The sequence below is a fragment of the Venturia canescens genome, chromosome 10, assembly GCF_019457755.1.
Source record: "Venturia canescens isolate UGA chromosome 10, ASM1945775v1, whole genome shotgun sequence".
In the NCBI taxonomy this organism is placed as follows: domain Eukaryota; kingdom Metazoa; phylum Arthropoda; class Insecta; order Hymenoptera; family Ichneumonidae; genus Venturia; species Venturia canescens.
Genome location: NC_057430.1, coordinates 5234568 through 5251154, shown reverse-complemented (window position 1 = coordinate 5251154; position 16587 = coordinate 5234568). Strand labels below are relative to the sequence as shown.

At 37.3% G+C, this 16587-nt stretch overlaps 1 protein-coding gene across 7 annotated transcripts in view; it reads left to right on the top strand.

Moving 5' to 3' along the window:
* The window catches only part of Syt7 (Synaptotagmin 7), a 620424-nt gene that overhangs the window by 296602 nt on the left and 307235 nt on the right, over positions 1–16587 (top strand). For 2 of the 7 annotated variants that reach the window (XM_043430281.1, XM_043430282.1), the window contains exon 2: positions 100–173. The exons of the other annotated variants lie outside the window; for them this stretch is intronic. In XM_043430281.1, coding sequence (XP_043286216.1) covers positions 100–173 — 74 coding nt within the window. The remainder of the gene's footprint in view (positions 1–99; positions 174–16587) is intronic. 7 annotated transcript variants of the gene reach the window in all.

The following is a 16587-nucleotide window of genomic DNA, read 5'->3' as shown; positions in this document are numbered from 1 at the left end:
AACAAAAGAAAAGGGTTAATGCACGAAGCCGCGATTTTGAAAAAGTCGTTAGAGCAGAGTTTCAAAAAGTTTGATTAGTTGAGTGATATTCATCCAAAGGATCAGACTATGTGGGCTGCAGTGACAAGATCTTTGGAGATACTCGTTGCTTTTTTCGAATACTACACCGCAAGGTAAGACAATCCAATACTTTTAAAACAATATCAACAACCATTTTCGCGTCCTTCAGTTGCTAATTTAATAGAATCATTGATAATCGGATATGCTACTTTTTAATACATTTTTTATGAAATCTTGTTTATAATGGAAAGCTGTAGATTCAAATTTTTATATAACTATGATCGACGTGATCATAGGAATAAAGAGGTTGGAGATTTTCAATTTTTAAAATTGGATTCTGCTTTCACATTAATAGGAGTATTATCAATGTAGAAAAATTAGAGAAGTACAATCAATATTTGTAAGACTTTCAATTCAAGAAACAAAACGTTGTCAAATAAATGCAGAAGTTTGGATTACGGAAAAAAAATTACAAAAGAAGAACAGTTGCACGCAAAAAATTACAACCATAAAAAATACGAAAAAAAACATTACAAAAACAATTGCGCCCAAAGAAATTAAGATCACAAAAATAAAAAATACAAACGAAAAAAGTTATAAACCGAAAAATTGGGGAACAAAAAAAATTTTGCTGTTGTACTTGGTCCTTTACTCGACTTTTGAAATTGTGAATGTAAAATATAGATAAATAAGATAATATTAACTAAAAAAAAACACCAAGTACACCGGCCAAATTTTTTTTATTCAAATTTTTTTTGTTTGTGATTGTTTTTTAATGTTTGTGATCTTAATTTTTTTAGTCATTGTTTGTTTTTGTAATCTTTTTTCTTTGTATTCTTTGTGGTTGTAATTTTTTGGGTCCAATAGTTCTTTTTTTATAATTTTTTTTTCTGCATTTCTTTAACAATGTTTCGTTTTTGGTTGAGTCTTACAACCATTGATTTCCATGATTTTAGCACCGACTGCCCAAAGGGCATCAATGTTTTTGTCTCTAGTTTTTTACAGCATTCATGCTGTATTTCAGGTTTAGTTGATGACTTTTTGTGTACTCCGAATCTGAAATTTTATGAGATTTATTGAAAAATTGAAACGATCATCATGAAATTAAATCATTTGATCACTAAATAAAGCAGTCTACACATTCGTCTATACCTTTCTCTCTGTGTATTTTGACATGCTAATACCGAATCTGGAGTCATATAGGCTTCCTCCAAACGTCAGATTCCTCCAAAACTTCGAGTGGATTCCAAAATACCGCAAAAATAGGTGAAAATTGTAAAAAATGTTGAGATATATTTTATTCACCTGGATCTAGAATGTTTCTCGTACTTTTCGGAAGTCCTAATAAACAAAGTTTTAAACAATATTCCGGATTTTTCGAATCTCACAAGTGACTCAAGAATCTCATCGCCAGTATGCACTTATTTGAAGCCCTTGGGCTCACGAAATATCTCGGTATAAATCAGTTAAGATTTCACAAGATCTGAAAAAACGATGAGGATTTTTATTATGAGGTCCGGAGGCTTTGGATGTTTCCCTGGGGCGCTCAAGACTCTGTAAAACCGTATTAACCAATTGATTTAGTTGTTCCGTGCAGATATACTAAAATTGCGAATGTGGAAAATCACTAAGTGTCGGTTTAAAATCAGAAAAGACCAAAAATTGTGCATCGTTTTCACTGCAATCGATCGACGTCAAAAAATCGCATTGAAACTTGAATATTACCTCAGAGATCAATTGGCTGTACAATTTTAATTCTAATTGAACATGATGCTGAACAAATTTATTGGTCTTGCTGTTTATATTCTCATTTAGAGTGTTTTATAAAAAGGTAATGATTAAAAATGATGAATAAAAAATTCTTGATAACAAAATTGGTTCAAACGAGCAATTCATTACTAAAGGTTATAAAAAAACCATTTCAAAAGTAATGAATAAAACAAATTAATCAGCTACATCTTGATAATGTACGAAAAACGTTTGGTTCAAAGGAACAAAACGTTGTCAAATAAATGCAAAAGTAACGAATACATCGGATGACGAGTGAAAAAAAAATTCAAAACATAATGGCATGTAAAAAAAATTACGAAACCAACCGTAAGTAATTTCAACAAAACAAATTAAAAACTTCAACAAATCATGAAAAAACATTATATTAAAAAAAAAACGAATCTATAATTATATTGTAAATGAAAAAAAAAATCTAATAGAACGTGAAAAATTCATTCCTACGGGAAGCATCCGGAACTTGAGAAAGTTCTAATGAATTGAAAAAGTTACCATCTGAGTTATATTATGCACTAAAATTTATGACATCGATTGGAGGATAAGTATTTTATTCGTATATAGTTCGCCATTTTTCACAATATGAAATTGTTCTGAGAAGCGTTTAAATAAAAAAAAAAAAAAATCGCATCAAAGGTAAAAGTCATTCGTTACTCTATGGTGGCAGGGACTTAGAAGAAAATCGATTCTTCTCAGACTTTCAGGATCCCCTGGTATTCACAATATTCAACGTCGATTCCGTATCGGTACAAATTAGTTTAATTGTATTTCGCGCCTTTTCCTTAAGATCAAATTGTAGTACCCTTACTCGCCGCCAGAATAACCACACGTTTAAAGTCTAAGAACTTTTTCTCTTGCTAGTTCCCTCTCTAGAAGAAAAACCATGTATTGTCTGCATTCATAAGCAAAAAAGAGGTTTTAAGAGGAAAGATGGGAAAGAAACGTAGAAGGGAACGATCCGAGGAATTGGAGAAATATGAAGAACGATTGGACAAAATGATTCGGAAAATAGAAAAATTGAGAAAGAAAAAATATAAGCGACGTAAGTACGAGTTTTGTTTTAGGTTAGGTAACCTCGTGGCGCATTTCACGGATGGACGAGAGGCATGTTGCGACCCAGGAAGGTCTAACCTGAATGGGGAAGAGCGTTACTCGCGAGAAAAAATAAATTAGGAATACTTGTATGGGTCTAACTCATCGAGCAACCGGAAATTCGTTCGTTTTACGAACAAGGAAACTGACGACTCATGACGGTTTAACCCAATTCAGGAAGGGCGTAGCCCGCGGAAAGCGAAATATTGGCCTGTTCAAGGGGCTTAGACCGTGAATCGGCATTCAAATGGAAAATTTTGTCTCGCTGATGACAGGTTGTCGGGACGAAGGAAACACCGAGTCAGAGGAGGCCTCGAGCGATTATGACAGCGGAGAATCTCGGAGACGCAAATATATAAGACGCGAGGAAGATCAGGAAAGCGTCGATTCGCCAGACACTCTCGCTAATAACGAGGAGACTCGACAAGCGGAGGAAATTCCGGATGGAGATCATGCAAAGGAGAACGTAGTATGGGGTCAGGAGAAACAAGCGCAGCAAGGATCGACAGGAGCGACTGACGAAAATCTAGATCCTCGTATTATTGAGATATTAGGAAAACGTCTTATAGAAGAACGCAATTTAGCGCCGAAAATACCGCACGAAATGAGGGTTCGGTGGGACGAAATACTAAAGAACGGACTGCCAGGCGAGGAGCGTGAAAATTTAATAAAAAAGTATCCGCCACCCGGAAACGCATGTTTTATCGATCCGCCCGCAATTAACCCCGAAGTCAAAGCGGCTCTCGGAGGAAACGTGGCGAAAAGAGACAAGAGAATCGTCGAAAAGCAAAGGGAAATCACAGCAGCTATAGGAAGAGCCTTCCGAGAGATTGTAAGTGGAGAGCAGGACGAGTTAAGTCTGCTAGAAAAACTCAACGACGCAGGGGGTATAATGATCGATATACAGAGAGACGAATCCCTGTTTCGGTGGAGCCTGATTCTCGCTAATATTAACACGACACGCTAACAAAACAAATAGAAGAGAGAGTTAAGACGGCAAAAACATTGGAGAACGCATCGAAAGAGCTAAAAATATCGAGAAAGCCGTTGAATACTAAGAATTCAAAAAAATTGCAAGCCCCGCCCCGTCGCACATGGAACGGACGACGACAGGACACGATGGGTCAGGGCGGGAAGACACAGCGGAATACTCGGCGTTCTCGAGGTTCTCCAAGCACGTCGAGGGGATGACGTCAACCAGAAAGAGAGGTCTTCAACCGCAGACAAGAGAGTCGATCTCATCGGAGATAGAAAATGACGTAAGTGTCATCTCAGGACAATTACGACATTTTAGGTCTAAATGGGTCAAAATCACAAAAAATCAATTGATTCTGTCCTGGGTTAATGGTTACAAAATTCCTTTCAAATCAAAGCCTGCTCAGGAAAATCTAGGCGAACCAAGTAGATCGGAGAGAGAACGGAAAGAAATAAGAGGAAAAATTCGTGAATTGGAGAGGAAAGGCGCAATTGTACAATGTAATGAGACACAGGGACAATTTTTATCGAATATTTTCCTCATTCCGAAACCCGACGGCGATAAACGCTTTATTCTAAATCTTAAAAAACTAAATGAGTTTATCGAAACAGAGCATTTCAAATTAAAAAACAGAAAGGATGCAGTAAATCTCATTGACAAAAGCTTTTTCCTTACAAAAATTGGTTTAAAAGACGCGTATTATACAATTCCTATAGCGGAATCGAGTAGAAAATTTCTCAGGTTTCTATTTGACAGAAAAGTTTACGAATTTGTTTGCTTACCATTCGGGCTAGCTACAGCGCCGTACATATTTACAAAAATTCTGAAGCCGGTTATAACCAACTTCCGCAAAAAAGGATTCACGATGGTTGTGTACTTGGACGATATTTTGATTACTGGCGATTCAATTCAAGAATTTTCAAAGAACACACAAGAGGTTGGTGACACTCTAGAAAAACTCGGGTTTGTGATTAACTGGGAAAAATGCCAACTCACTCCGGAAAAGCGCTGCAAATTTTTAGGGTTTGTTTTCGATACAGAAAGAATGAATTTAGAACTACCAGAAGATAAACGAAGAAAAATAGAAGAAATGATTACGGTATTCAAGCATAAAGATTCGTGCAAGATTCGAGAATTCGCAGAGTTTATTGGAACGCTAGTCGCGTGTTGTCCCGCAATTAAGTATGGAGTGGGTCATACGAAGAGTTTTGAGAGAACCAGATACTTGGAATTAGAGAAAAACGATGGGTGTTACGATGAACGAATGGAGATTCCAAAATTTTTACAATCAGAATTCCGGTGGTGGTCAAGGGCTATTTGCTCAGCTGTTAATTCGTTCAAATGTCGTAGATACGATTATGAGATCTTTACAGACGCATCTCGTTCGGGATGGGGAGTCGTATGTCGCGCGGAAAAAACACATGGATTTTGGAATGAAAAAGAAAAGGGGTATCATATTAACCCGGCGTGTGTACACTATATTTTTCGGTGCACGGTGTGTATACTGGGTACTTTTGGGAACAGTCGAGTTTACGAGGTTTTGTAGGCTTCCAAAAAATCTGAAAAAATTCTGGGTTACTTATTGGAGTGTCTAATACATGACCCAGCAGCTACCTAACTCAAAAGTTCAAAACCGTCGTTAATAAAAATGAAACAATATTCTAAACAGTGGGAAAAACGGAATTTTGTTAACAAATTCGTAACTCCAAAATAAACAAATATTTCAAAAAACGGTTCTAGGGTTTTGTAGCTTAGACTATGAGCTTTCAAAAGAATATAGTGTTTTTTGTGTGGGTTCCAAAAAGTTGAATTATTTGAGCACCTGAAAATGGGGAATATTTTATGGATTCATGCATGTCAGAAAATAAAAGAAAAAGTAATTTTACGATAGAAAAATGATTTTTTATTATTCAAAATACAAAGGAATGATATATTGAAGATAATCAAAATCGTGGTCCTCGTTGCCATCTTGTTCACTGGGTATGTCGTCGTGAATCTCTTCTCCGTCGGGTTCATTCTCACTTTCCTGATCGTAAAATACTTGGGAACGACGGTCGCGTAAACTGTACATTATCTGGGATGAGCTCCTTTCACCCACTTTGAAAAACTGCTAGAAAGAAAGGAAAAACAACTGATTGATACGCCAAAATTACAAAAAAAGTTTTTTTATCGAAGTTAAAGTTCGTGAAAAAAAGCCGCAACAGCATGAAATACATGCAACATTTATTTCAGTATAAAAAAAACTGAAAAACTACGAAAACGAAAAATACAACACCATCCACTTACCTTCGAAAATACTCACGCGGTGTGTACACTGACCCTTTCAGGGAACGGCAGCGACTTACACTCACTGGCGTTTTTAGGTAAATTACCGGAACCGGCGGTCCCTTAGGCATTTAGTCCCTACTACTACCTAGACTTTTTAGAGGGGAGGGGGTAACCGAAGTCTGCCTTCTATCAGCAAGAAAGAATTTTGAGTTCGAAATTTCGACTGTTCCTTTAAAGTCCCAGTATACACACGCTGGGTTAATGTGCTTGAACTCATGGCAGCCTTCTTCGGCTTAAAGTGTTTTGTGAACGAAAAAATGGGTTGTAACATTCTCCTACGTATCGATAACACCACAGCGGTGGTGTCCATCAATAAAATGGGCGGAATACGTTTCGAAAATCTTAACCGGTTATCAAGAGAGATATGGGAATGGTGCGATAAACGAGAACATTGGATAACGGCATCATACATAAACACCAAAGAGAATATCGAGGCAGACGCTGAGTCGCGGAGATTAGGACAAGAGACTGAGTATAGCTTAACAAATTGGGCTTTTGAAAAAATAGTAAACTCGCTTGGTCTCCCGGAGATCGACTTATTTGCGTCTTGTACTAATACGAAATGTGATCGATATGTATCGTGGTTCCGGGATCCTCAAAGCGAGACGGTGGATGCATTCACGATAGATTGGGGACAGTTCTCATTGTTTTACGCATTTCCTCCGTTTTCTCTCATCCTCCGAGTCCCGCAAAAGGTCCAGGAGCACAAAGCGATAGGCATTTTGGTAGTGCCGGACTGGCCAGCGCAGCCGCAGTATCCACGATTTCGGTCTTTCCTTGCAGGTAAAACGGTGAAATTTGTTTCTAACGGATCCTTATTGTTGTCTATCGATAGAGAACCTCATCTGTTGTCGAGAAACCTTACCCTGGTAGCCGGGATTGTTTGTGGGAAGCGTTCGAGATAAACAACATCCCGAAGGAGGCAAGAGAAATTATGATTGGATCGATACGGAAATCTTCAGTAAAGCAATACGGCAGCTCTCTCCGAAAATGGTGGATTTTCTGCAGCAAAGAAGGGATAAATTCGTACAAACCACAGAAGTCAGATATTATAAAGGCGATAGCGGAAGAATTTGGAAGAGAAGCGGCCTATAGCTCGCTGAATGGTTTTCGATCGGCGATATCCTTAATAGCTGGCGCTTGGATAGGACAAGACGAATACATTCGCAGGCTTTTTAAAGGAATATCGGAAGCTCGGCCAGCAAAACCGAAATACGATCGAACATGGGATCCGCAGGTTGTTATCAAATATTTGAAAAGCCTAGGCAAAAACGAGGAAATGGCGTTGGATGGACTAGCGATGAAGACTATAATGTGGCACTAGTAATGGGGCAAAGGATGCAAACGCTAGCGCTTATCCGGCTCGAAAACATGGAATGGCAAAATTACGGTCTGATTATAAAGATTCCGGATACAATGAAGACATCGGGCATTAATAAAAAGCAGCTTCTTTTAACGCTGCCAGTCTTCGATAAGGACAAAGATATCTGCGCAGCCACAACATTAAAAGCATACATAGAAAAAACGAAGGCAATTCGGGGTTCCGTCGATACATTATTCGTTGCAGTACGTAAACCGTACAAAGCCGTAGGATCTCAAACCTTAAGCCGTCGGGTGAAACGAGCAATGAGAGAAAGTGGGATTGATATGGAAATCTTCACAGCGCACAACACTAGGCATGCATCATCATCGACAGCGAAAAATATTAATTATAATAATCTATATGAGATACAAGCAGACAATAAATAATGCCACAACATCTTTAAACATCTACAATTTGATCTTGAGGAAGAGGCGCGAAATACAATCGAACTATTAAACGAACTTACCTGTAAATGATGTTTGATCATGATTGTATGGAGCGCCTCTTCCGAAAGATCAGTCTCCCACCTAAAAATTATTCATTAGCGAATACATAAAGGAAATAAGAGATATACTTATCTCCCTCTCAGGAGCTTTCCCCAGTAGTTGTGGCTCAACTTTAAAAGAATGAACAAGAAGCACGGGTGCGCTCGCGGGTGCGTTAGAAAGGGAACTAGCGGGAGAAAAAGTTCTTAGACTTTAAACGTGTAGTTATTCCGGCGGCGAGTAGGGGTACTACAATTTACTACAGGTAAGTTCGTTTAATCGTTCGAATATGTGTTAAAAGTACTTGTCTGGCCCATCACTTTTCATTCAAATAAAAATCAGGGCTCTTTTAGATCTTACGGATCACAAGTATGCATACAGAGGGAATTGAGAAAATTGCCTCCAAGTGATTTTAACTTAAATGCCTTCATTATAAAAAAATGCAAACAACTTTTTCTGTAATATACAAGAGATATTTTGTGCATCGATGAAAAAGTATCCTTCGCATGATAAAAATTGTCAAGCTTCCATATTAATTCCCCAGTTTATATTGAAATTATGGCAATTTGTACTTCATATTTCTTTCTTTAAACGAATTTTATTCGTTATAGCAACTAGCCAATTCTATTACTGAAGATATTCAGCTGATAATAAATCCCTTTTCAACAAATTTTCGAGTGGATTCGTCTATACAATTTCGTTTTTTTATGATCACGTACACAATTGCACTTTGTTGAAATCAACATTAAAAGATGAGAGCGACACGGGCATTTCATGAAATTCGATGAAAAGTGATTCCCTAGTGAATTACTATATAGCCTTTCTAAAAAAAAAAAAAAATTCGATGTATTGAAATGTAAAGTCCTTATCCGTTGCAATGGTTTTGTTTATTCGATGCCATGAATCGTTGCGAAGAGATAGTTGCCGTCGAACATATGTGGGATGATGTCCAAATTCAAGTGGGCGTATAACGCCAGCGTTAATTCTAGATCCATAAAACTGAAGCATGAATTAACGTCTTGTATGATTTTTATTTGAATGAGCAATTTGAATGAAAAGTGATGGGCCGGACAAGTACTTTTAGCAGATATTTAAACATAATTTGTACCGATTCGAAATCGACGTCAAATATTGTGAATACCAGGAGATTCTGAAAGTCTGATGAGAAGAATCGATTTTCTTCTAAGTCTCTGCCACCATAGAGTAACAAATGACTTTTATATTTAATGTGATTTTTTTTTGGATTAGAACGCTTCTCAGAACAATTTCATATTGTGAAAAATGACGATTAAAGTACTTATCCTCCGATTGATGTCATAAGATTTAGTGCTGCACATAACTCAGATGGTAACTTTTTTGATTCACTAGAACTTTCTCAAGTTCCGGATGCTTCTCGTAGGGACAAATTTCTCACGTTCTATTTGAATTTTTTTTTTCCTTTACATTATAATTACAGGTTTGTATTTCTGTTTTAGTATAATGTTTTTTCATGATGAGTGAAAGCTTTTCTTAATTGTTTTGTTGAAATTATTATAGTTGGTTTCGTAATTTTTTTTACCTACCATTATGTTTTTAATTTTTTTCATTCGTCATCCGATATACTCGGCACTTTTGCATTTATTTGACAACGTTTTCTTCCTTTGAATCAAACGTTTTTCATACATTACCAAGATTTAGCAGATTCATTTTTTTTATGTATTACGTTTGAAATGTTTTTTTTATAACCTTTAGTAATGAATTGCTCATTTGAAGCAAGTTTCGAAACAATAGATCAAACAACTTCTTATAAATCATCGTGCATTTTTTTATTGGACTACATGAGTATCACATAGGGTTTCACTGAGACTACTATCCAGGTAACATAAAACAAATGTACTTGTCTCATATTTTTCAACAGCATTCATGCTGTTTTTTATGATTTGATTTAACTACCTTTTGTGTACTGTGAACTGGAGATTTTTTACAGGATATTGGAAAATCTAATTCTTCATGTTGGGACACAATATATGTAGATGTGTTCTATTATAGTTAATTTATTTTTTTATTCGTTCCAAGAAATACACACCACATGAGTAATATATGTAGGGTTCTTCACTGAGACTACCGTTGAGGTGTAATGATTATCACTCATCAGAGTGTACTCGGGAAAAGACATTTATTAAAAAAAACTTCAATTAATCTTATTCCCTCCCTCGTCGAAAGAGATATCGAAAAAAAGGGAATATATTTTTTTTTCATCAAATTACGGCTAATTTATTCAAAAACTCAAAAAATTGCAACGAATTACAAATTTTAATGTTAAGATTATGTCGTTAAATAACGAAAGGATTTCAAAGATTAAAGCACTTGAATCTTTCTCTTCAGATAACGCGATATTGATCGATTGGAATAATGAAATCCAACTTAAGGGGGTCACCCCGTGTGCCAGCCAGATTTTGTGGGGTTTTTTCGCGATTTTTTTGCCGGGAAGGAAGAAAATATAAAGTTTCGAAATTCGAAGGATTTATGTCATGGTATTTCAACTCTATGGCAGAATTTTTTAACACTGATATCTCGAGTAGATTCAGTGTAAAGCTACTCTACAGGAACCCATATGTTTCGCCATGGTCTCCACGGTTCTGGGGGATCGGTTTATCTGAGATCAAAAAACCAAGGAGCATTCTGATTTTTAAAGCAGTGGCTATCGTATGAACTACAATCATACAGAAATATTAAAAATTGAAGGATTTTTGCGTTTTGAAACACCTGATTTCAATTTTTCAAAATGTTGCATAGCTAAATAATCCTTTAATTTTTATATTTCTGTATGACTATAGTTCAGGCGATAGCCACTGCTTTACAAATCAAAACTCTTTTTGGTTTTTTGATGTCAGATAAACCGATCCCCCGGAATCGTGGAGACCATGGAGAAACATATGGGTTCCTGTGGAGTAGTATTACACCGAATTAACCCGAGATATCGAAGTTAAAAAATTATATCATAAAGTTTTAATACCAATGAATGAACCCTTCAAATTTCAGGTCTATGTTTATTTTCCGCCACAAAAAAAAATCACGAAAGAACCCCAAAAAATGCGGCTGCCACACGCGGTGACCCTGTCAAGCCGAATCAGTTTTTTTAAAATAAAAATCGTTTTATGATATATCTAAGTTATTTCTGGTATTTACATACACACACGCGCGCATATTTTATTTCGAACATAAATTTTACTTCGTTGGAATTGAAGTGAACACTCTCCGTGATTATCAATTTAATCTTTTTTATGAAAAAAATATTCCACCAATGCAAAATGAGAAAAATACTGATTTCCTCAGTTTTTTTTGCCAATAAAAATTTCGTAATTAAGCACTTTCGAATAGTCTATCATGCGTTTATAGACAATGTAATTGTACTTCTTTTCTATATTTTTGTAGTCCCTTGCTCTCCTTCGTCATTCCTGTTTTGGGTTATTTTGTTAAGCCCGTGCACAGTTTTTTCTCAGAAATTACGACACCGATCATGCTGATTTTGGGCTCATTCGACAGAGAACTTTGTAATTAGCTGAAAGTTCAATTTTCAAAGCCGTATATAACTCATGAACTTCGCAATTAAAGAAAATGACATGCCAATTTTACCCCCACCACCGCGAATCGTTTTATTCAGAGAAATCTCGGCGAGAGCCTCAGGCCAGCAGACGACAGGGCTGTAAATGTACTTGTCCCGAGACTCTTCTGAGTCTCTTGATGCTGGACGTAACTTAGATGGACATTTTTTTCAATTGATTTTTTAAAACTTTTTTATTTTGATTTTTCTTTTCTTTTATTTCTTACGTTTTGACAATTTAAAAAATAATTACAGATATGTATTTTTTTTAATGTAATGTTTTTTCAGGATTTGTGAATTTTTTTTTAATATTTCCGTTGATTTTTTTATGGAATTGTTTTTTCACATTTTTTGCGATATGATCAGGAAACAAGGGACCATCAATGTGCTTGTTCCAACATTTTTTTCCTAGGGGAATTTTTGAGCTTTATAATTCTCTCCACGAATAGAAAAACGATGGAAAAGTTGTCTATTATCGAAATTCAGGAGCAAAGAATAAAAAATCATGTGATGATTTATTTCTTGGCATACGGGAAAATATTGTAAATAGTCCGAATTTCCAACGACTACATGTTAAATAAATACTTGAATGGTTGTTCTTAATGACGATTGACAAGGGTTTCGCGGACACTTGGATGGCTCGACGTGACTCATACATAGAAAAAGAATAGTAGCCAAAGATGAAGCAAACACAATTTTGACTGAAGTAGAAACAACGACCGGGATTGCCGGCATCCTTTCCCATCACTCCACTAACCACAACTTTCCTGTGATGTCTTTTTCAGTGATTTAGAATCGAACCAAGGGGGGAATTTGAAAAAAAAAATTCAACCCCAAATAAGGACCACCCTAATGGATATATACAAATCAAGAACCATGTTAGCGGTTTGACGCAAATAATTCAAATTTTTCGCAGCTCGTAATTTATGGGTCGTCTTATAAAAACATTATAAGAATATATTTATGATATAACCTCTTAACAATAGAATGGGCAATTAGAAAATATAAATGAATATAAATTCAGGCATATATATTGTGACGAAACACTCCGCGAGACGGCCCGAGCCCGTCAAAAACTAACGAAGAACTCCGCGATCTTTAGATCGCGGACGAAAACATCACGAAGACTACGCACGCCGATGACAGGTGGCGGCCATCTTGGGTCCCTGTGCTTGGGCCCGAGCGACGCTCCGGCACCGCGCTGAACTACGCCTTTCTTTTTGCATTTTATTATTTTAAGGCGCGTAAATGGGTAAATACGATCAAAATGATCGCAAAAATAACACAAATTAAAGAAAAATGATCACGATACAAATTAATAATATAAAACCGTATCAATAATGAAAAATGTAAAAAATCGACTGCGACGCATGCGCGGGTAGAGCGTTGATGGGCTAAAGGACGCGTACGTGACTTTTAGCGAATATAATTATTCAAATCGCATTAAACCGAATAACAATGCTGAATTATAGAAAAAAAAGAACGAATCAAATGGAAGTTTTTGTTGTTAAAAATCACACAAAGCTGTAGCACAACATGAAAAGCGGTAGTCCGCGCATCGTATGTTAACCCGCTTGACCAAAAGTAGAGCGCGAATCATGGCAACGGGCCAATCAGAGAAGGCGTTACAAATAGACGCGCAGAACCGGTCTAAAACAAACATTCTCGGCGCTCGAGAATTTTATGGTGGGGAACTGGGTATAAGAAGCGCTGCGCGACTCATTCGAGAGACAGTTCTCCCTGCCTAAAGGATCAACTCGGACCTCTCTAAGTACACCTCTATTTCGGCCTCAACAATAATAAACCTATCCTCAAAATTTCTGGGGTTCCCGTTGCGCGGACTCTCGGATCGATTCGGCGACGGCTCGATCCCATAGCCCGTGGACGGTGAATTGCTTATTTCCTTGGATGCCTGGATGCTCGGAGCGATTCGGCGACGTCTCGATCCCATAATCCAGGGTCCGCACCTAACCTTAAAGATTTTTTTTCCGGCTTTCCGTTGTACGGAGTTCTCGGATCGATTCGGTGACGTCTCGATCCCGTAATACGTGGACGGGAGGTTACCTCGTCCAATGTCAAATTTGTTAACTAAGTCGCTCGAGCGGGGCTGCGGAGCGCGAGGGGGTACCCCCACTGCCGCGCCCGGGCGAGCGGCCGTCACAGCGCTCTCGGCCGCGCGCCGTCGAGTAGATTACACGGATAACCGTGATGACAAAATCCCTGTTGGAGGTCAGTATTTTATCGAATCTCATAGCCGGAACCCTACGGAAGGCTATCGAATTTGATTTTTGCAAAAATCTCAATATCAACAACAGATATTTGCAAAAATATAAAAATATTCATATCTCGGTCTGTAATAGAGATATTGCGACTTTTTTTTTTTTTTAAATTGTTCGTTTTCCAAAAACGCATCGAATGGTCCAAGATTTTTCCGAATATCTTTGTAACTTTGTCCAGAATTACTATTTGTTTATAAGCAAAATTTTTAAAACGTCAAAAAACACTATTTATTATCAACAAAAACGATTTATTTTTTCCAAAAAGTTTGTGCACGGTGACACGAAGCTCCTCGATTTTTTTCTACACTGTAGACCTTCATCGCCAAATTCTATGAGATGTCAAAGTTTTTTCGAAGATCGCAAATTGTTGCTAAACTATATCTCACAGGTTAATAAATCTACCACCATTCCTTGGGCATTGAATTCCCTACATCTTGTATGAATTTCAAACCGATTACTCTACAAACAAACGATTGTAGCAGCAAAAACAAAGTTGTGATTTTTTGTCTTTATTTGCAATTAACTGCTTAATTAACAATGATAGCGCATTTTTGTATGAGACCTTTTTTATAGAGGACGTTATGCCGAACAACTTTCATGTGTTAAGTTTTTCGATCAGATGCGTTCCCTGAGCACCAACTCAAAATAATCGATTTTTTTTTTCAATAATTTTTTATTGCAAAAGTGCAAGTCGGATTTGTTCGAAAACTCAGGGCTATATTCCTGTCGGTCCAAACAACCTATAAAAAAATTGGCTAACCTCTAGGTCTCTTGAATAGAACTTCGTAAAATATGGCCTAAGGTGACTGGACTAATATGGCGTCGAAGTGTGCGAAGGGAGCCGGTACTGAAACGTTGTCGAAGGACGCGAAGTCGAAGTTACCGCAGAAAAACATCGACGAAAAATCTCGAATTTCGAAGTCAATTGCTCCAGAATTATCGCGGGCGTAAATCGCGAAACTCCCGAACACTTTCTTACGAGAAACGAGCCGAATCGGAACAAGACTGAAGGGATTGAAAAACTGAAAAAAACAACGTTACGAAGTGACTCGCGTTACGGTCCGAACGGAAGAGAGTGAAAAAACGCCGGTTTGCTACCGGCATGCGTAGCACGAAGGAGAAGGGCGCGCGCAGAGGTGCACAGCACCGCCGAGCTCAAGCGAGAGACCAACCGTCGACTGAGGGCCTCACGCGAGAGAACGGCGAACTATGCCCTTTTCTGAACAAGACCTTTTCCAGCCACATCTTAAAGAGGTCTGCAAAATTTAAGATAACGTTTGTTTTAATTTCTCATTGCATATGTAGGATTGACAGATTTTGATACAATTTTTTTTCTTATAGCTGAAAATACAAAAGAAGGTAAGGTATACAAATTTTTGAAGTGAGTTTTCTTGACTTGGGAGTAGTCAAAAAGATATTACTTGGTTTGAATAAGGTCGTCTCTACAATTGGTCCAAATATTCCGGAAAGTTCTTTCAAAACAATGAAAAGTGGCGATAGTAATTTTCCCTCTGCAGATATTGGGGGCTGTATAGTGTAGCTGTGAGTTGTCAAAGACACTGACTGCACAAGGCACTCGATCTATTTTGTGCCTTCTACTGCCAATGTTAAGCTTTCTCAAATTTCAACAATCACCAATCGGAAGCCTTGAATCGAACGTCTTCAAATCCCATCTCTTTTTGTGCTTCTAAGGTCCACATCCGAAGATCCACATCATGTACAATTAAGCCAGCATCAACAGCACTCTTCATATTTTCCAATGTATATTGAGAAATGCGAGCTAGTTTTTCCATGTATGTTCCATCTTTGTTGAATTGATGAGCCCAATATTTCAATTGACTTTTAGATCTCACTTTTTGAATCGGTATTTAACAGTGTCTACGCTCAAGTTCTTTTTCTTCTCGCTCCTCCAAAATTCAACTGCTCTTCTTTTATAATCATGGCTCAAATCTTCTTCGTTGGTCGAACATGTATCGTATGGTGTTCCACGACTCTATTCCATCGCATTATCTTCCATAGGATTCGCCTCATACTCTTTATAAGGCTCTTGAAAATCGAAAGTATTTTCTTCAATATATTCCACTCCGTTAAAATCTTGCATACTTTACAGTAAAATTTTTTCGATATTTTTTTTCAATTCGCGTTCTTCATTATTGTTTGGGCTTTCAGGAATGTTCATCGCTTCAAACGTGATCAATAAAAGTCGTATAACATTTAATGGATTCACAATCATTTTATATTATGCGTGCAATAGCGGTGTATATTTCACTTGAATATCCCGTGACGAACTGATATTTGTCTCCAAAAAATGCTTCGAAGAATATGAAAATATACGCAACACCCAAGCCAGATAAGCACGCTTGGCAGAACGATAAACAAAGAGACTGATGGCACCTGGCTACAACTTACGCATAACTATAACTACGCACATATCTATCTTCCTAATAATAGTCATATCACGATAAAATCACGATCAAGACCACGCTGATAGCGAAAAGGAGGTAAACTTGGGAGTTTGGTAATCGGCGCTGGACATCAAGGCCGTGATATTTTTATTCCGTTGTACTCTAATGCATCTTTAATATAAATTTACAGAGCGTAGCATTGGAGTGTGCACATCATTTAATATGGATATA